General features: G+C 57.9%; 1 protein-coding gene and 1 long non-coding RNA gene across 4 annotated transcripts; one reads left to right on the forward strand and one right to left on the reverse strand.

Moving 5' to 3' along the window:
* Positions 1–30: 30 nt before the first annotated feature.
* On the reverse strand, positions 31–18,224 carry MICALL1 (MICAL like 1). 2 transcript variants are annotated; one of them, XM_083838051.1, is made up of 16 exons: positions 17,963–18,224; positions 12,998–13,046; positions 11,593–11,734; positions 10,197–10,300; positions 9,348–9,484; positions 6,908–7,482; positions 6,383–6,446; positions 5,422–5,810; positions 4,825–5,303; positions 4,271–4,405; positions 4,040–4,166; positions 3,669–3,759; positions 3,245–3,318; positions 2,993–3,107; positions 2,632–2,678; positions 31–425 (listed from the first exon to the last, which is right to left on the reverse strand). In XM_083838051.1, the coding sequence occupies exons 1-16, from the start codon at positions 18,106–18,108 to the stop codon at positions 394–396; spliced, it is 2,706 nt and encodes a 901-aa protein (XP_083694177.1). In that variant the 5' UTR covers positions 18,109–18,224; the 3' UTR covers positions 31–393. The 2 variants fall into 2 exon arrangements, with proteins under 2 accessions (XP_083694177.1, XP_083694178.1); XM_083838052.1 differs by lacking the exon at positions 31–425 and adding an exon at positions 582–2,342 and having other exon boundaries at positions 17,963–18,199.
* Positions 13,053–20,051, forward strand: LOC310900341. 2 transcript variants are annotated; one of them, XR_014585077.1, is made up of 3 exons: positions 13,053–18,051; positions 18,336–19,621; positions 19,711–20,051. It is a non-coding gene; the product is annotated as an uncharacterized lncRNA (long non-coding RNA). The 2 variants fall into 2 exon arrangements; XR_014585076.1 differs by having other exon boundaries at positions 18,336–20,051.
* The last annotated feature ends 515 nt before the right edge of the window (positions 20,052–20,566 follow it).

The raw sequence follows: 20,566 nt of genomic DNA on the forward strand, positions 1-20,566 counted from the left end.
CAGAGGTGGAGGTTTCTAGTGGAGGTACAATGCTAACGTGTCACTACCCGCATCCACGACCCGCTGCAGCCCGCACAGCTCCGGGAATGGCTGTGCTGGCAGATGGCGAGCAGGAAGATGCAGCCGCCTGGCCTTGCGCAAGCACGAGCCTCCAACATGACTGCGGGTCAGCGTGACTGCATGCATCAGCAGACTTCTCCGTGGCAGCTAAACTGGGCAGGCGCTCAGGAACACAGATTCAGCGTCGGGGGAAGAGGGGATTTCAGCCTGGAGCGTGCTGCTGTTTGCAGCAGGCTTGCTGTGGTTTTTTGGTTCCTGAAACCGTGGTATGCCGAGCAGCCATCAGTCTCCCGCAAAGCCTGGAGATGGCCGTTGAGTCACCACCTCTGTCCTTCAGCAGGCTGAAGCACGACGCCCCTCTATTCCTGCACAAAGTCCAGCGTAAGGAAAGGCAGAGGCGGATTTTAAGATCCCATCATCTGCCTCTTAGCACTACTCATCAGCCACTCCACGAGCCAGGCAGCGTGCCCTGTCCCCAGGACAGTGTGAGCACAGAAAGGAATAAGAAACCTAAGCCGTGATTGGTTTTTAAATCTTTTTTTTTTTTTTATTTCTGTTCAGGTGAATGGAAGTCATGGAGTTAGTACAGTGTAATTTACAAATCAAGGTTCTGACCGGGCACAGGGCCAAGGGGTGTCAGGCTGCGGTGACCCTGACGGCCTTTGGCAACGGCGACACGACAGCAGGCTCCAAAACGGATGCGTTTCTCCGTGGAGAAGCGTTGTGCTTTGGGATCTCCCCTCCCCTACCACTGCTCCTGAGCAGCCTGCCGAGGTATGGCAGGAGTGGCACGGCCTTTGGGGGAAATGGGGGCCTGTTTCCAGAACGCTGCGCCAGCCGTGTCGCAAGGCACTGCTTCGAGAGTGTTTTGGCTGCAGCCTGGTGTATTTTTGGAAGGGAGCGCAGCAGTTTGTTCGGGGCTGACATGACTAATTTGCTAATGGGAAGGCGTGACGAACAGCTGACCAACCAAACACCCATGAAACAAAACGTCTAATTCAGACCGATCGAACGACCCAATAAATAGCTCCTCACCTTGGAGGAGAAGGCAGGGAACAAAAATGGAAGGCAGGAGGGATGGGCGGAAGAATACCGTCCACCCGTTCCCTCCTCCCATGTACACACACGCACACATACAAACAAATAAAATAAGGGTTTAAAAGTTTCAGGGCGGTTTTGAATTCATGTAGTAAAGGAGGTGTAAAAAAACAAAAACAAAAACAACCAGCCAAACCCTCTTTACACACTTTTAAAGTATATACAGGCGAAGCTGGGGAAAGGTCAGTTGTGACTGTGCCTCTCTCCCCAGCCGCTCAAGGGTGGCACTGGTGAGCAGGGGCTCGCCCCTTGCACTAAGTCAGTCTTGTGCTTTTCTGCCCTCGCCTGGAAAAGGAATGTTCCTCCCTCCCCCTGACGGCAGCAGTCAGCGGTGGTTAGCAGCAGTGGGGGTGAGATGTCCTGAGTAGGGCACGTGGGCTACATCTGAGCAGATGTACGCGGTCCCCTTGGGTCCTCTCAGCCCTGTAACGCTCAAGGGGGGAAAAGTCTTCAGGGGGAGGGGACAGCTCAAAATAAATAGGGCACCGGTTATTTTTTTGGCTACGGCTTTAGAGCCTTGTGACGTGAGAGCGTGTTGTTTTTTTTTTTAACATTTTAGTTTAGGCCAGTAAAACCTAAAGAATCCTGATTCTAACGCCAGGCTTTTCTCCTGCAGTTAAAAATGGGGCAGGAAGGGGACAAGAGGGAGGGACAGCCAGATCCCCCCCGGCAGAGGATGGAGGCACACGGAGCTGTCACAGTAAGAGCGGGAGAAGGGGAAGGGGGGACAGTTAGTGCAAGTTTTCCCACAGACACCAAACTCCTCAGCTTGCTTCTCAGTCAGTAACACGGATGCACGACAGGGCAACGCTTCCGAAAAGCGAATCCATTTGCTCCCTGCCCTGTTAGCGAGGCCTCGGAGGGGAAAGCCGGCCTCCCCCGCTGCGGGCAGGGGGCTGGAGGCACCCTGGGGTGGCAGCGCCGGGTGCCTGGGGAGGGAGCGAGGGGGAGAGGCGAGGGGAGCAGAGGGAGCCAAGCCCCCCCCGGCAGGCACCCTACCCCGGCTGCAGGAGGCCAGGGCAGTCAGGCAGCACGTCCCTCCCACTGCTGGCGGCCCCTGCTCTAGCTTTTCTCCTTGGGTGACTTGCTCTTGGAGTCGTGCTTGTTGCCCAGCAGCTTGAGCACCTTCATGGGCTTGAATTTGCCTTTCTTCTTGCTCTCGGCCTCCGTCTCCTTGTGGAACTCTGGGGCGGCAAAGGAGGGTTGTTACTGGGAGAGGCTGATGGTTTGCACACAACAACAGGGACAAGGAATCAAAGCCCTCCGCTGCACGCACGCTTCCTTCTGCCTAACAGGGCCTCACAGCACAGCTGTGCTCCAAACTTTTCGGGGCCCTACAGGAAAGGCTTCATTGTCTGCACAGAACAGTGTCACTTCCTCCTCCTGCACGCAATTTCACGAATGGTTTACGCTGCCCCTCACTGAGGTCAGCAGCGAAACCAGCGCTCCAAAATCCTCCTGCTAGTTTCTTACCTTTCCTTTTAATCATGGCTTCCAACATTTTATCCTCCTCCTCTTCCCTGAAAGAAAGAGTGGGAGACAGGTCAGCGATTCCGCCTTGCGAACAGCTGCTGCGTTGTTCAAAGTCTGAGAACCTCCCACTTCGAAGCCGCGGAGGTGTAGATCCATCAGCGCCGTGTGAGCAAGTCCCACACGCTGCGAGCGCGGCCCTGGCCTTCCCACACACGAGCCATTCAAAGAGCCAAGGACCGGGAAGCCTGGGAAAGGCGTCAGCAGCAGGGACATCTCGGGGCATGCCCACGAGCCCGTTTGTGCGGTGCTGAGTCAGACGGGCCCACTTTTCCCCTCGCCCCCAGCCCGCATCACTCCTCACCTCTGCCGGTCCTCGTCCAGGCAGTTGACGATGGCGTTCCTCTGCTCGATGATGGTCACCAGCTCCTGCATCAGCACCTGCTCCCTCACCCGGTCCTCCTCAGTCCAGTCCTTCTCTGCCGAGCCAAGCCCCAAGGAAGGACAGGCAGTTACATGGCTGAAGGAGCTCTGAAATTCAGAGCTCGGGGCGGAGATCCCAGAGGTGAAGCCCAGGGGAAAAGCAGAGGCAGCTGCGGCCGGCGTGATGCCTTACCTGGCTTGTTGAGGAGGCAGCGCAGCTCGTACTCCACGTCCGCCTGCCGCTGCTCCAGGTTCTGCTGCTTGAAGCTGCAAGGGAAGGGGGCACTGCTGGGACCCGCTGCGAGGCTCCGGAAAGGCAGAACATCATCCCAAAACAGGGGGTGACCTCGGGAAGAACCGCCAAGGTGCTGGTCTTATCCCGGACAGCCAAGCCCCACCAGGGACCAACCCCGACTGCTCGAGGCCTTCCTGGGAGAGACGCTGCAGGGACTTCGGCGACTTGCAGCGGGTCAGTTCTGAGTATTTTTGGACACTTCTGTCCGCTTGCCCTCTTTCCCCTACTTCTCCAGGCCCTCCAGTTTTAGCAGCCCTGAGACAGGACTCCCCACAGCACCGTCGGTGCCCCCTGCCACACACACACACACGCGCGCGCTTACATGTAGATGAGCTCTGACTCGTGGCGCACCAGCATGTGCTTCTCGTGGATGAGTTTGAACCAGTCCACCAGCAGGCTGTCCTCGGGGCTGTCTGCCGAGCAAAAGGACGGTTCAGAGCCAGCCCCAGCCCTGCGGGATCCTGTCAGCGCCCCGCGAGAGTCAGCCTGACCTCATCCTGTTCCTGAGCCCCAGAAAAAGCCTCGTCTCCCCTTTCACCTGCTTCCACTCTACGAGCGTGGCTGTGACCTTTCCTGGAGCCCCGCTCAGTTCTTTGTGCTCTCCCGTCCCCACCGTCAGCGGGGAGGAAGTCACCGCTGCCAGCTCCTCGGCTGGACGCAGAGCAGCCCGCGGGTCCGTCCTGCCCCACCTACCATTCTCAGCGCTGCGAAGCTTCTCCTCCAAGGCCACCCCGCGGTGCTCCAGCTGGTCCAGCTGGTGCTCGATGGCATCCATCTCCCCGTAGATGTCTTCCTCGGGGATGTACTGATCTGTCTGCACCTGCCGAACCGCACAGCGGGGACTGCCGTTACCACCAACCTCTGGTTTCTAGTGGTGACCCTAGGGCTGGTCTCACCCCCTGGTTTCCCCAGGGGCCCTTTTACCTTGCGTTTGATCAGCGGGAAGCCGTGACCCGGCGCAGGAGGGCGCACTGGCTTGGAGCCTTTGGGGGGTTTCTTTGCCGAGGGCGAGGCAGCAGGCGATGGCTTTCGGTTGAAGGGGTTCTCTTTGCAGGAGGACTGGAGCGAGAGGACAAAGGGAGGTACGTGAGGGTCTGAGAAAAGGAAGGGGTACAGCATCCCAACAGCTGGGATCGAGCAGCCCTACAGCCTGTCCTACCCCACGCCCTCCCAGAGGAGGCGCACAGCGCTGATCTCCACCAGCAGCCTAGCCATGAGGTGACAAACAGCTCTCCTCACGTTTGCCGTGGGTTCCCCAGCCTCCCTCTAACAAGCATGCCGAATTATTTTCTGTGATGGTTCCCTTCCCGTCTGCTTTGAGCACGTGAAATTTAGCATGTGGGGCAAGCAGAGCAGGAGCACAGCCACCACTTAACCAACACATGCCTGAGCTTTGCTTTTGGGACAGACACACACACCCCAAACCTGCGTAAGGGGCAAACCTGGACTCAATCCCCGCTTTGAGGTCACCGCCTCACCTTCAGCTGGGGTTTGGGGGAAGAGGTGGGCTTAGGGCTCCCAGCGCCCCCGTCCGAAGCCAAGAGGATGGGCGTAGGGCTGGCCCCAGCAGGAGGCTTGGGGGGCAGCCGGCTGGGGCTGGTCTTTAAGCTGCCCGCAGAGACGCTCCTGCTGGCGTGCGGGGCGCCGGGCTGCGCCTCCCCGCTGCAGCCGGCCAGATCGCTGGAGGAGGAGAAGGAGGAGGTGGTGGAGAGGCTGGCTGGGGCGGCAGGGCTCTCGCTGGAGGAGACGCTGGCCAGCGGCGTGTCAGCGCTGGAGGCCTTGGTGGCCGTTGGCGTGTGGACGGTGGGCTCGGAGGAGCTTTTAGGCACCGAGGCCTCGTCGGTGTCACCCAGCACCTTGGCCGAACTCTCGGAACTGATGCTCTCGAGGCTGAGGGCTGGAGACGGAGCGGAGGAGGACGGCTCGGAGTGTGACAGCCTGGAGATGGGGTGGTGGGCTGCGAAGCAAAGGGAGAGCTCGGGGAGTAAGGGGGGTACGTGCTGGGGTTAGGGGTGTGTGGAAGGGGAAGCGGTGAGGAGGAGGAGGAGGGATAAAGGGGGTGGGGGAAGGCTCACCTAGCGGGGAAGCACTGGGGGCTCGCGGGGCTGGCCGCTTCTTTGCCTTGGGGCTGCTGGTGGGAGTGATCCCGTACCAGGGGTGGAGAGACTTGGCAGCAGCCTCACCCTGCTCCTGCTCAGGCGTGCTCTTTTGGGCAGCGGCAACCTCCTCTTCCTCCTCCTCCTCCTCCTCGAAGGGGTTGTACGGTTTGGGCTCTGCGGCATCAGGTTTGCTCTCCTCGCTCTTGGCTTTGCCCACCTCCTCCCCATCCTCCTCCTCTGCAGTCCTGCTGGGGGTCTCGTGGCTGCTCCCCGGGGGAGGAGGAGGAGGAGCTGGCTTCTTCTTGGGCTCTGCCTGCACCAAGGCCATCCACGGCGGGTCCTTGGCTCTCGCAGCGGCTCCAGCACTGGGAGAAGAGAGGAAAAGATAGCGAGAGGTGGCAGGGAGCCGCCCGTCCCGCAGCTCGGAGGATCCCTGCTCATCAGGGAGGTGGCACGCATCCGCCCCTTGGCACTGCGAACGCAGTGTGCTTGTGCAACCTCTGTCCCGAGAGCGGGCACCAGCAGGCTCCTGGAAGGAGCCCGGTAGGTATAAAGGTTCCTGACCGCAGCCAAGCACCCGCAATGTCCTTGCACTGGACCTTTCCCTGGACAAACCCTCCACAAGGCAGCCGCGCGTCCCCTTCTCGGCATGCACACGCAAGGCTGCTTCAGCAGGAAACGCCGGAAGACTTTCCTGCGCTCCTGAAGCCCCCCAAGCTTTTTATAGACCCTAAAGGACAGAGCCCCTGGGAGGTACAAACACCAACAGCCCAACTAACGCTGGGCTGGCACCAGCCAGGGAAGGGACTCGATCACGACCTCCGTCCTCCCAAGAGCTGGGGCTGATGGAGGTGGGAGGGGAGACCGCAGCCGAGCCACCCCCACAGCCCCACCTCGCTAGGGGGGTCCCAGGTGACCCGTGAACAGCAGGACGTACCGATCAGAGGAGCAGGGTCTCCCTCGGGGTTTTGGGACAGGGGGACTGGGTTCAGGTCCCCTACCTAGAAAGACACATGGGCAGACTGTCACAACACCAGCACGACATGTAGGAAGAGGTTAAATCAAGGCAAGGTGCATCTCCCCGTGGGAGGCTGGTTGGTCCCGCTTTCTGCAAACCTCGTGGCACGGTCAGAGCTGTCAGTCTCCCCCAGGTGCCCCCCTTTTCCTCCCAACCTCATCCTGGAGCTGCAGCTGGAAGACTGACGTGTCCCTCTGTTTTCACCCCTGCACGCTGCCCTAACACTGCCACCTCCCCGCACCCTCTGGAAAGCTCCAGAGGGATAAAACGGAGCAGGCGGGCACGACGCCTAGCACCGCTCCCTCCTCCACGGGGTCTGCAGGCAGATAAGGCTCGGTGTCCGAGCCCAAGATTTAACCAGAGGCAGAAGGGCGCCGGGCTACAGGGAAGGAAGGAAACTCGTGGACGGGGGCAGCAGCCCGTGCTGCCGCCAGGCTCTCTCACCGTTCACCATGCCAGGCGCGCAGTCGCTTGCCTCGCCCTGGACGGTGGAGCGGGGCCGGGGCACGGGGTGGGAGGCTGGAGGGGAGAGGGCTGAGGCATCCGTGGACCTCCTCGGGGCCGGGGTGGGCCGAGTGTCTCTGAGGCGTCCGTCCAGAGGGCTGGCTTTGTCCTGGCTGGGCGCTGAGGGTTTGGTGGGAAGGGGAGGCCTGGGGGGTATCTGGGAGGTGGGTGCCCCGCTTCCCGCGTGGGGCGTCGCTGTCTCTGCTTTGCTGGGCGTGCTGTCCTTCTCCTCCGGGCTGCCCATCCCCTCTGCAGGCGTCTGGGTCTCCGCCGCGTTCTCCGCAGCAGTGCTGTTGTCCTTCCCCACCTCTGCTCCCGCAGGGAGCCCATCCTCACCCACGCTGCCGGCAGCAATTTCAGTTCTTAGCTCCGGCGACTGTCGGTCGGGGCTGGCCCTCCTGTCCATCTTCCCGCTCACGGCCAATTTGCCACGATGGTGCGTGCAGACAAACGTCCCCGCCTCTGACCCGGGCTTGTATGACCCCGGGAGCAGGGTGCTGGAGCACTCCTTGCACCTGCCAACGAGAAGAAAGAGCCCCGTGAGGTGGGAGAGGCCACCCTGCCCTCCAGGGAACCGATGGGGCTGAGCAGAAGGGCTGGGCTGGCACTCGGAGATCCCTGCAGGGCTCTCGGGTCAGGCTTCAACCCTGCTACTAAATCGCATCGTGATCTTGGGGAAGTCATGCAGGAAAGGAGAGGAACAGAAAAACGTCATCACACCAGCGTGTGCCCCCGGTGAGCTCGCAACTCAAGTACTGCATGCATTTGGGTTCCTCTCTCAGCTCAGAAAGGATATAATAAAGGGCAACATTGGTACTGGGGTACAGCACGGTTTCCAGAGTCCGGAAAACGAAACTCGACGGGCTGGAAAAGATGCACCTGGTGGGGGCCGGGAGGAAGAACAAACACCGAGCATTAACCAAAACAATACTACTTCTGACTCAGGAAATCCCGAAGCCGGAGGCTCGAAGGGTAGTCAGGAGAAGCAACATTCATGCCTAGCCTGGTCTGACGCTCATCCACTCCCTTCCTGAATCCTCCCTGATGAAGCCCTCCAGGTGCAACCCTAAGTACACAGCACTGGCAACCAGCTCAGCCCTTTTCCACCTGGGAAGGGAGGAGGGCAGCGTGTATGAAAAAGAGCCGAGGGCAAGGGGCTGATCAAGCAGTCCCACGAAAGCCAAGCTTGTTTCTTCTTGCCTGAACACTTGGTGCTCACAGCAGCTGGCCGCCCTGCGCTGCCATCAGGTAATTTTGGTGAGGAATTCTGCTCTGGGTGTCCACTTGGCTGCTGCTGCTTCCTTTGAAATGCAGAGCAGAAGCGTGAAGACACAGGGGCGGGGAGAAGGGGTATGACGAAATAAAGAGGTAACAAGTTTGGACAAGGGGAGAAAGAAGTTTGTTTTGGTTTTATCTCTGTCAGCCCACAGAGCACGCTGCCACAGAACGTTCCCAAGCAAACAGCGGCCATGAATCAGCAGGGGGGAAAAAAAAAAAGGTAAGGAAAGCACACAGAGAAAAAACACTTAGGATGAAGTTTTGGGACTCTCACTGCTCAGGCTGAAGGGCCACGAGCTGTGCCAAGACAGGCACTGCAGCTCGCCTGTTCCTGGCCCTAGAATAGTGGTGCACCTGCACTCCAAAGCTCCTGCTTTTGCCCTAGCTGCAGACAAGAAGCTGCCAGCACTCTCTCACAGTGCTGTTCCTAAAAACCCCCCTGGTTGGCTTAGTCAGGAGCTGTTCGCACAGTTAAATGAGGCCTCCCATAACTTTCCTGTGGCTCAGCTTTTCTGTCCTCGGATGCCAGCTGCCCACTTGCAGGCAATTGTCCTGTGGTCCAGAGGAGAGATCTCACCCCCCTCGTCATCCGAGCAGGGAAAGCCAAGTGAAATGACTTCACTGGTGCTGCAGGTAAGGACCTGCACCCGGGGAGTAACCGCAGGGCTGCTGACGTCTGATCCCTCGTTCCTTGGTTTGGTAACAGCTTGTAGCTCCCCACACGCTCCCCCTGAGAGCTCAGCACCGCCCTGGCACCGCGGGAGGAAGCAGATCTGCAGGGCTGATGGCCCACCTCGGACCTCGTCGTGGTGGGGGTGTTACGTGGTAGGGAGGCAGTAAAGAGGCAGAACATCCTGGTTTTGGGGGGCAGGAGAAGCGCAAGAAGCTGGTCAGCAGAGTGGGAAAGAGCAGGAGAGGCAGGGAGCGGGGACAGCAAGCAGCATGGGGCCACACACAAGGAACCAGCCCGACCTCTGGGACAGGAGGCTGCGAGGGGAACACCATCACCGAACCCCTCTCCCTCGAGGCTCCGTGTTGCGAAAGGACGCACAGGGATGGGGTCTGTCTGGCTGCAGAGCTCCAGCAGCTGCCCACCACGTACCTGAAGCACTGGCGGTGGTAGAGCTTGCCCTCGGCCAGGTAGCGCTGCACCAGGTGGACGTGCTGCTGGCAGGCGGCGCAGGTACTGCTGAGCGTGGTGCGCTGCGACGGCTCCGCCGGCTCCGAGGGGACATCGTCCTGAGGGGTGACGCGCCGGGAGCTCAGCGAGGGGGCCACGAGGTGCTCACCACCAGCCCGTGGCTCCTCCAGAGCAGCTGCTGCCCGTGCTATGCCCGCTGCCAAGAGCTTGTGGCACGGGGGCTGACCTCAGGGTCCAGCAATGTGCCCAACAGCTGCCCCCAAGTCCGGGCACAGGCAGGCTGCCTCTGGCCGAATTAGAGAGGAAACCCTCCGAAAGGTGCCTTGTCTCTGTCCGGAGGCAGGGCTGAAGGGCCGTGCAAGGAACTAATCTAAACCCCAGGCAGCAGGGACCTCCAGGGGGTCTCCCTGCTCTTTGCCATCCCAGATACCCACTAGACCCTGAAATAAAGGGCCAAGGAGATGTCTTTTCTGCTCACCTAATCCCACATTCCTGCTCCTGCCTCATCTACAGCGTTATCCTTCCATAGGAAGGGAGGTGTTTGTGCCCTGGGTGCTGAAGGAACCACCCCACACCCATGCCCCTCAATCTCTTCCTTGCCAGAGACAAATTTCAGTCCAGAGACACCTAGAGAGCAAGGGGTGTCTCCCAAGGTATCAAGCCCCCAGACATCCCTCCTACCCCGAAACACGCAGCTAGCCCCCTGCACAGATCTGCCTCACCGTGATGGGCTCTCTCCCCTCCCCTCGCCCCCAGCGCAGGGAGGACCACTGCCTCGGGCCGACTCAAAATCAAGGAATCGGGCGGTACCTGCGGCGTGGAGGAACTCTGGGCCGCAGCCACAGGCTTCTTGTGGGACAGCAGAGGCGGCGAGGCGGCAGCGGCCGGGCGCTTCATAGGCGGAGGGACTCTGGCTGGAGACAGAAGGCAAGGAGGATCAGGCGAGAGCGGTGACTCATGCCACGCGTGTGGGGGAAGGGGAGGGGAGGGGAAAAAAAAAAAACCAAAAAACCTCCAGCCTTGTGACACAGGATAGGACTTGCCACTCCTGACACTTCGGTGCCTATTTTAGGGGGCAGAGAGAAAGGCAATCTAATAACGGGGCAGCCACGAGCCTGCGGCAGGTCCCCTTCTGTGGCCCACGGACACCAGCTGCTCACTGTCATTTGATTTACCCATCAAACGCCACTTGGCTTCCTCGTTGTCAGCTCCCCAAACAATGCTTAAAGACCAGAGCACCCTAAATACCTGCTGCTAATGCGTTACTGTTCCCCACTGGGTTCCGGGGTGTCAGCGGGTCTGCGGAGCACCCCTTGCCCATCAGGCACTCACAACAGCGCCCAGAGGCAGCCCGTGGCTGGGAGGCCAGCATCCCGGCAGGAGTGCTCACATCCACGCACGTGGAAGAGATTTATCCGGCGTTGTGGCTGACGTGCTGGAGCGAGAGAGCAGAGCAGAGACCGGGAGCACTGGTCTCCACCCCGGAGGGATGCCCTGGAAGAGCTGTCTCAGAGCTTAGGTTGCAGTTGCAAGGACAGATGAGCTGATCTCAGACACCCCACCCTGCTTCCCCTCCCCCCCAGTCACTTCAAGCTTACCAAGGTGATAAAAACGAGCTGTGGTAGGCAGCTTCCCTATCTAGCTTTCCTCCGTTTCAGTGGGTTAAAGCAGATCACAAAGGGGTCTGATGCGCTCCAGGGTGGCAGGAATGCAGCATGGAGGGAGGAGAACCAAGGCGTTCCCCTTTCCCCAGGTGAGCTGTTAAATCATTCCCTGCCTCTTGTGAAACCTCGCCCTACCCCACTCCCTGTTCCAGGCTCGACTCGCCAGCACCACCAAGATCCAGAACAGGCAGGTGTTATCTGTCCCTCTCCCATTTTCTACAGAAAATAAGGGGCACGTTTCCACTACCTCCAGGCCCACAAGCCTTCAAACACCCACCCACAAAGTGGCTGCAGGACCCCACAACTGCTGAACTCCAAAACCACCAGGCAGGATTCCTTCCCAGATATCAGCCCCAACTCCCATTAAATCTAATTTCTAGATGCAGAGCACTCCATACACAGAAAAAAAAAAAAAGGTTTGGGCTAGGAATAGGGAGGGGATGGAAGGAATTCGGAAGACTTCTCTCAGCACGCGGTGCCTCTGGGTTTCTGGAGCCAAGCAGGGGGCAAACTGGAAGGCAGAGGTGGGGAAGGGCACTCACCTTGGCTGGGGTTGTTGAAATGGTTGTAATACTGAGACACGTAAGTCATGATGCTGAGGCAGTCGGGGACTTTCATGGAGACCATGTCATTAGGATCTAGCAGAGCTGGGATGCCCAGCTCCCGCTCTGCCAACTCGAAGGCCTGCAGGAACAGCAGAAAGAGGTGGTAACGAGAGAAAATTGATACCCTCTGACAAATAACACAGAAATCAAGCCGGGAGGATCCTGCTGGAGATTAAGCAGTAAGCCTGTGGCGTCCCAGGTAGACGGAGGATCCCAGACGTGCTGCTTGACTGGAAAGAAGGGAACAAGCTGCTGCAGCTGCCCCAGTGTCATTTCAGCTGTCTGCGCCCCTGCAGCTTCCTCCTAAGTGCTCAAGTCATTCAGCTACCGCTCTGGGACAGGGACGGGGACTCTCAGGAGGTCTCAGAGCTGAAAAAGGTGTGTTTTTTCATCCTGTGAAACAGGCACACCACCACTTACCCTCAAGCAAGAGCCTGGCAGAGCCTTGGCTGGCTCTGGGGAGGGCCGGGGACCGGCAGGTACTTCCTACACAGCCAAACACCAGCTCTACTGCGCGGCGGCCCTGGTCACCCCAAACACTGACCCTGCAGAAAGCCAGTCCCTGCCCATCCTTTCACACTCTGGGGTGCCACGTCTCCTCCTGCCACCACCAGTGCAGCCACGCCTGACCAACAGCCAGCAGCCTGCCACGCGCAAGCCACTTCGGTGCTTTTCTGGGTCTCGGTGAGCAGAAATAACAGCGACACTGTGACAAGAAGCACGTAATTCCTGCAGTTACCTACACGGCTACTTGCAAGGAAGCAGTGAAGGAAGAAAACAGCCATTTGAGAGCTTCCCCCTCAGCAGTATACATGGATTACCGGCTACACAGATACACTTGGCATCCTGCTGTTGCTCCCAGGGCAGCGCACCCACAAGTGATCTCTGAGGGTGTGGGGATGCTAGACCATGCAGAGACCGAAGAGAAAGCGAGTCAGGAGGGGAAAGGAGTGGTGCGGGCCCTGAACGGAGAGGTACCAGATGCAGGGCAGTAGATAAGGACTGGAGGTGTGTGGTCTCTGGGGTACAAGATGCTGTGCGGGGTGTGGGATCTGAAAGTTATGGAGGAATAAATGAAAATGGCCATATGAAGTAAGTGGGGGTGTAATCCTCACTCGAGATGTCATCTTGGCAACTACCAGGATAACCACCTTATCTTCTCTTTAGTACAGGCTGGACGTTGATGTTTCAGACGTTTCCAGAGAAGCTCCTGCCTGCTGCTTACCAACAGATCTTTCTCACCCCCTCAGCGCTGTCACTAAGTTCTTCCCCACTGCATGACCTCCATCCAGTCATTCTCGTGTTCCTTTTTCCTTCTGTGCATGGTGCAGCTGGGACTTACCAAGCGGTTATTTTCGTAGACATTTTCCTTGGAGAGAGAATCAAAGTCTCTGAAACGAGAAAGCACAAACAAGCGACATGAGACAGAGAGGTGAGATGTGAGCGCCCCAATGCCACCACATGAAGGTTCTCGAGATGGACAACCCTCCTCGGGCATTTCAGCAAGTCAGCACGTAAGGAGCTAGATAAACAAAACCTTGGTAAAGCAGAAAAATTGTTAAGGAAATTCAAATTAAAAAAAAAGTAAGTCCCAAACGGGTGTTGGGCAGGAAATCACACTGTTCTACCTCTCATTTCTGCCCGTGCAGTACAGGCTGCAGAAACAACCAGGGCACAGAGAGGAACCCCAACAGCTCCCAACCTGGGCACGCTGTGGGATTTCACCTGTCCCCTCAGATCCCTTCAGGAAATCAAAACAGGGATCAAGCAGCTCCCCTTGCCAGAGGAGCAAGGCCACAGCAGGGGGACAGAGGGTTAAAAATGGTCTGCAGGTTTTCCAGAGAGGGGAAGAAATACAGGAAGGAGTTAGCTACGCCTTTTGCACATTTACGAGGGTATTAGGTGTGAAAGCAGCACCACGCTAAACCAAATATAACCCCTTCCTGTCGAAGATCTCAGCTTCGTTACAAAAAAAAAACCCTCGCACAGCAGCATGGCGTGCCTGTGAGCTACGTTCACAGCCCAGAGGGGTTCAGCGTCAGGTGAAACGAACCTGATGGCGCGGTGAAAGGTGCCGAAATTTGGGATGCTGATGCAGGATTCCCCCCGCAGCCCCCGTGCTGTCCCGCAGGCACCCGGGGCCCTCCTCAGCGCCGCTTGGGTGCCTGTCCCAAGGCTGCAGAGGAAGTCCTCGGCGAGCTTGGGGAGGTTTTCCCAGCTGCCCGCGACCCCATAAAATTACCCTTCCCCCGTTCAAAAGCGAGAGGCTGCTGGTGCCGTTTCCTCCGAGACGAACCAAGCTGCAAGAGCGAAGGCAGGAGGCGTGCAGAAGGCAGGCTGGGCGTCCTACAGAAGCACCTTGCAGAAAGCACAGGCAGACGAGCCCACAGAACTCAGCTGGGTCGAAACAACACAACTTTTCCCATCCCGCACGCTGCTGAGAAAAGGTTTCAGTGGCAGGCTTTGCTTTGATGTGAACGCTGGGGCCTCTTCTGTATTTATGACCAGTTTCCACTGGGAGATGTTTTTCCTCCGAGTCTTTTTTTTTTGCCTCGAGAACTCCTTTAACCTTGCTGCATTTATTTATTATTTCTCTTTTACAGAAAATACCAGCTTGGGAACGGAGAAGAAGTGATGACAGCAGAGTTATGGATCGGCTGCCCTCTAAGCATTAACAAGCTTCATTTTGAATGCCCTCGCTTTCAGGATATGGGAGTGGTGCAGCTTGAAGGCTCCTTGGTGGCCTGGGCTGGGAGTTTCTGACAGACAAAACACATGTCCACTCCACCCCACCCTAGCAAACCAAGGCCTTTTTAGAAAACCAAGTCAAAGCTGCCTGGGAAAGCGGAAAGCAGCGGGGAGGACGTGATGCTCCGAAGGCAACAGGAGGGCTCCTAAGCAGCGAGGGAATACAAGGATGGTTTTCCCACTAATGCAGGAGCGAAAAGCCTCCGCTTTTACCCTGGATACTGAGTTCCACCAGTACGAGGCCCTGGGGATCACAGCTTATTTGGTCACTCTCCTTTTCCAGCTCTCTCCAGGCACAAACTGGACCACGCCGATCTCCATCACCCCTGCCACGTGCAGCTCCCCCGTAAGGACATGGAAAAAAGCACAGGAGGGTTTCCCCAGACATCATCTCTTCTCCCGAGGAAACACCAGTCCAAGGCGTCGGACGTGAGAATAAGAGAGACTCTGGACATCCCAGTCGATGGGATGCCTCGACTCAGCAAACCCCAGCGCGGCAGCGTATCCTGGAGGAATATTTCCATGCAAATAACATCCCGAGCGCTTCCCTAATTAGATACACGCCGAGCCACTAAGTACTGTGGGGTTTAGGGCAGCTGCCAGCGAGCGCAGCAGGCCCGGGGAAGGGGGAAGGGTGTGCTGCTCTGCTAAAACCAAAGCAAATCCCTGGATTCCTCCAACATCAATCACGAGCTCTCTAACGGCAGTGCCGCATAACGAGGCCTTCAGCTTCCCAGAGCTTGTCAGGGAACCGCGGGCAGGACATGGGAGGGAGCAAATGGGATTTGTGAGCCTGCCTGTAAGCGATCCTGCGGCTGCTGGGACGCAGGGCAGCCTTCCTAGCACGGCTCTCCTCTCCCATTTTCCTCAAGCCTCCTCCATCTCTCCCTCGGCACTCGGAAGGCCATGCCCTCTTGTTCTTCTGGCTCCCGAGTGCCAAAACCTCCCCTGAGCTCTGGGAAGGCTGAACAGCTTAAGCTAAAAGATGCTTGTTGCTTCCCTAAGCTGCCACAGACGCCTCGCAAACATTAATTTCATGCTTCAGATTTCAAGAACACTAAGAAAACAAACTTGTTAAGCCCTGCAGTCTGCTGCCAAGTCGGCCTGGATGCTTCCAGCTTAACTGACAAGGGGAAAGAAGAGATTAAATGTCTTGCCCCAAGATCACGGTCAGACTAAATCCAGGTTGCGCCCGAGGGAGCAGGTTTGCCACAGGAGTGCCTCTGCTGCTCCCATTTCCCAGATAGGGAGAGCAAGGGAGCGAAGCCAAGATGTGTACTCAGTGGAACAAGAGCTGGAAGGCCTGGATGCAGACGTTCAGCCTCGTGGTTAAACACACAGGTCCCACAAGCACGCAGCCTACCCTCGGCGGGCAGTTCAAGATGTTCCGGATTCAGCAGACACCGAGCACTTCCAGCTTTGGCTGCTTCTTTCAGAAAAATCAGTGCTCCCAGAGGAGCATCCCTCCAGTGCCACCTGCCTCAGTCCTGGGGGGTTGTGACCGAAACAGGGGTTATGCCAAAAATTATTCCAGCTTCACTAATCTGTGTGGCCTGTCGTTCCTTCCGAGACAGGGTCGGACAAGCAGGACAGACAACCAGTTGACACTACAGGCAAAGAAAGCGCTGAGGCTCCGGGTGCCAGAGCAGCAGCATCACACAGGTACACGAGAGATCTCCGGCTCCACTCCTGCACGGACACGCTCACTCCTCCCTTCTGCGGCTGAACGGAAAGGCAGCAGGAAAGGGGGAGGCAGCTGAACGCAGACGAACCTCAGCCTTTGGGGCCGACGGGAGCAGCGCGGTCGTCTCAGGAGAGCCCCTCGCAGAGGAAGACCCTGCCAGGTCAGAAACGTCTCGGTAGCCTTTGCCAAGCCCTGTTACCAAGCTGACCGAGAGCACTTCAGAAGGAAAGGAGGGCCGTTACTTTTACTCTGCCATCGGGAGATTTTCTGCCTCTGATCCAAACCTCCCACTTCCAAATCAGGACAGGCTGAGGAAGCTGGAATCAGATGAAATGGTGCTGCTCCTGACCACCCTGCAAAAATCCTTCCACAAGATGCCATGTCCTTGTAAGGCACTGGGCTTTGCCTTTACAACGCAGCTCGTGCAGAGCAACTGTGAAGCATTTCGTTAGGACATCTGCCAGGAGCTGATTTAAGCCCATGGACAACTGAAGAGCAGCGGCTGCTGCTTAGTGGGATGGTAAATATGGTCAACGGGAAGCCAGCAGGTGGTTTTAGTGGTCTTTATTGTCAGCTTTTACTGAACCTTCGCTTTTCGGTTCTGTTACTGTGCTACCGACCAAAAAATCAGAAACACGGGAGCTGCTGGTGTTCCGGTCCTTGATATGCCTCTTCCTCTCCAGCAGCCGAGGCAGAGGCACGTAGCACCCTTGAGACCAGGAGCATTGTCAGAGGCTCTGTTCTGCCTGGTCAGTGTCAAACACTGGATGGCTGGGCTCTCAGTGACTCCTCAATGCCGCGCTGAGGGTTTCAAGGTGTCCACCCCAAAAAAAGTCAGGCAGCAGTAGGGTTTCTAGCCTACCTGTTCAGCTTCTGCTTGTACCAACGCGGGCGCTGCAGCTCCGCTGGGGCACCGCTGCTACCCTGCTGCCTGCCATAGACTGTCTTTGCTGCTGTTGTGACAAAAAGCCACCCCAGGGCCAGCTCAGAAAAGAGGATTTGGTCAGCCGAGGCAGCCTCAGCTGACGGCAGGAAGAAGAACCAGCCCAGGAGCAGAACGTGACAGGGGACGCAGCGCTGTTCGCGGGGCTGGAAAGCCTCGCTGACAGGTGAGGAGCGCGTGCACACGTGCACGCCGGGGGCGCAGCGAGGTGGGGCGAAGCGAAAAGTGAGGGCTAGCGAAGATGAGAAGCCTGGAGCAGACAGGAGGCGGATTCCCAGCAGCGTCGGGGCAGGCAGGGTTACAGCAGCAGCGGCAGGTCGGGGCAGATTCCTTCCCTCGGCTCAGCCAGTTTCGCCAGCATGACAGCGTGCCCCGGAGCGATCCCAAGCTCACGTCTGCCTCGTCGAGCTGCCATTCCCTCCGCTCTCCCAGAAACCTCGCGAAAGGGAGGCGGACGGGCAGAAGCGACCGAATTACAAGCCGTTTGCGGAGGGAGGCCGGCGGAGCTCGATGACCCCGGTGGCATTCGCTGCCTCCCGCTTTCGCTGCGGCAGGAATCGGGCTGGCCACCTTGGGCGAGCCGGCAGCAGCCCCGCGCCAGGCGGGATGCTGCTCCTTGGGCAGAGGCATCGCCCACCTCACTGGGCTGCGAAACACCCCCTCAGGGATGCAGAAATCCCCGCCGCCCGCCTGCTCCACAAACCCTCCCTGATGGCTGAGCTCAGCCCAGCACCGACCCCGCACACCCCCGAGCTCAGCACCCAGCGGCCGCTCCCCCGACCCCAAAACCCCCAGCCCCGAAACCCCGCACGGGGGACGGAGGGGACGCCCCTCCGCCTCCATCCCCGTCTCCCCCACCCGCCCCTGCCCGGCTGGGCGGCCGAGGCGAGGCGAGGCCGGTGCCGCGCGGCCTGGTCCGCCGCCCTACTCACAGCAGGTCGGGCCGGTGCCGGTGCAGGATGGCGCAGAAGGCCAGGCCGTCGCGGAACGAGGCGCTGAGGTCGCGGATCTCCACGCCGCGGTAACCCTCGCACTGCCGCCGGCACCAGGCTTGCAGGGCGCCCCGCGGGCCCGACATGGGGGCTGCCGCTCCGCCGCCCGGGGACCGGCCAGGGGAAGGGAGGCGCGGGGCGAGAGGGGAGGGCGGCGGCGCGGCCCCGCCTGCGGGGGGGAGGAGGAGGAGGGAGCCGGGGCCTCGGCGAGGGACGGCCCCGAAGGCCGGGGACCGAAAACGATGCCCCCCCCCCCGGCGGTGGGGAAGCTGAGGGTGCCGCTGCTAACGCCCCGGTTTTGTTTTCCCCACAGGAGCGCCCAGGCTGGAGCCCCAGGCTTTCAGCTGGCGGGTGGGTGCTGTGGCAGGCTGAGGGGAGCCTCTCCTGCCGCTTCTCCCCACAGCACGGAGAAGGCTGAACGCCTGGGGAAAAGTGCCTGAAGTCAATGGAGTCACCAGCCCTCGCTCCTGCCTTTTTTTTTTTTTTTTTCTGCTCTTGAAGGAGTGGGAGAGAACAGTATAAGCAGGAACTGAAAACGGTTTGGAGTGAACCCTAGTTTGTCTTAAAAAAAAAAAAAAAAAGGAAAAGGCAACCTCATTTCTGGATCCTGTTCGGGCTTAGATGAGGCTGCTCTTGACATCAGCAGCGCTCAGAATTGCTAGGGCATGAGCCGCTGCAGCAGAGGATGTGAAAACATCGGACAGCAAAGTACATATGGGACATGGGTGTCTCCAGGGGTAGGCTCTGGGCCAGGGAGGGCTTTGAAGATAAGAACATTTGGAGTTGCAGGCGGTACTTTGCAGGAAGCCCTGGAAGAAGTGGAGGAAGAGCACGATACGATCTCAGGAACCCATGACACTGGGAAGATGGATTGTCACAAGCATTAGCTTGTATGCTGAGTGTAACCATCTGACAAGGGGAGGGGGGGAAGCACGCTATTAAGCATTTGCTTATTTTGCTAAAGCTTTTTTTTTTTTCATTTCCAGTGAGGCAATCTATACCTAGCTCTGTGGAAGACTGATCCATCACACACTGATGTCGAGCTTATTGCTGCCAATCCCAAATCTGGAGTCCCCTCTTCCTCTGCACATTTTTTTTTAAGTGGGCTGTGCATTCCATTCTCCTGTCAGATCTCACGCTTAGCACCATCCATACTCCATTCCTTCCTTGCTCTGTTTCATTCTATCACTCTCTGTCCCCAAAAGCTGTAACAGGTAAAAAAATAGGTTCTCCGGGATTCAGCCCCTCTTTAAGTGACCAAGACAAGCTGTGGCATAAATCACCAGAAAAGATACTATGTAGAGAAGAAAGGAAGGAAGTATTGCCACGACTTTGTAGCAACAGAGCTGGCTGCTCAGCCTTCCCCAGACCTGCCTGACAGCATCTTCCTGCTGTATCCTAAGGGAGCACAGGCTCAGGGATGTTTACTTAACTGCCTTTTCCAGGGTTGTTCGCTCCATACTTGCTCCCCTCACGACTGCAGGTCAGAGAGACAAAATAGATAACCCTGTGCTGCGGCTCCCTCTTAAAACCACGTTGACCAGAACCGCCTGAGAGCACATCTGCTATCCGAGCCTTGCTGCGGCACGCGAGGCTGAGGTATAACAAACCCACCCTGCCTCCCTGCAGGGTGCAATTCCAGCAGCGAGGCTCTGCGGATGCTGCATGAACGCCCTGCATTCCTCTAGTTTCAAGCGGTGCCAGGCACCACGTCTCGCTGAGCCCATCTTTCCGCTCTGCGAGAGAGCTGCGGCTCTTCCTGGCTTCATTCCACAAGTGCCAGCCCCGGTCAGTTAACCTTCAGCAGTCCCTCACGAGGCGTGGAGCCAGGCGGCCCAGCTGCGCCGGGCAGCGGATGGTCTCCGTGCATCCTCAGGAAGACACTCCGGCAGGCACAAAGACAAGCAGCAACGTATTCACCTATCTGAAAACAGCCTGAAAACACCGGAGGGTTTAAGCTGGTAAATACATGCAGTGAAACTTTGTCATCCAAACAAATCAATCACGGATTAAAAATGGACTAAATCCCAGCAGCACATTTGATTCGTTTTCTATGCTGTGAATTAGATCATGGAGATGCTGCCTTGCCAGAGGTTCCTCTGTTGTATATCACATCTACCTTAGCACATCATCTGTGAAAAACTTGGGCTTCGGATAATGAGAAAGCGAGAGGGGTGTTGCTGTTGACAGCTCCAGTCACTGCGCTGCTGTTGGTAAATATACCCAGGCAGAAGAGTCACAGAATCACAGAATCATCTAGGTTGGAAGAGCCAGCCCTAAAAATAAAAAGGACCAGATTCTCTTGGAGCACCACCCAGCTCCTGTTTTGCTGCAATGCAGCAGCATCTCAATCCTTCCATTTAATGATTCGATTGCCCCAAACCCTTCAAAACCAGGCGTTAAGTTCTGAGCAAGCACAACACCGGCAGCAGCAGCTAGAAGGCCAACAGGAGTTGCCCACTTAAACTGCGCTGCCTGCACCCGGCCTGCTTGGGTTACGGGACTTCGTGATGGGGAATGCAACTTTTGAAGTTATCTAGGACA

The sequence above is a fragment of the Anser anser genome, assembly GCF_964211835.1.
Source record: "Anser anser genome assembly, chromosome: 1".
In the NCBI taxonomy this organism is placed as follows: Eukaryota; Metazoa; Chordata; class Aves; order Anseriformes; family Anatidae; genus Anser; species Anser anser.

Excerpts from the sequence above, each read along its gene's own strand:
- MICALL1 (XM_083838052.1), bottom strand. The coding sequence starts at position 18,108 with ATGTCGGGCCCGCGGGGCGCCCTGCAAGCCTGGTGCCGGCGGCAGTGC. Across the intron at positions 13,047-17,962 it reads CGGCACCGGCCCGACCTGCT|AGACTTTGATTCTCTCTCCA; the intron begins GTGAGTAGGGCG and ends TTCTCGTTTCAG. Across the intron at positions 2,679-2,992 it reads CTGGACGAGGACCGGCAGAG|GGAAGAGGAGGAGGATAAAA; the intron begins GTGAGGAGTGAT and ends TCTTTCTTTCAG.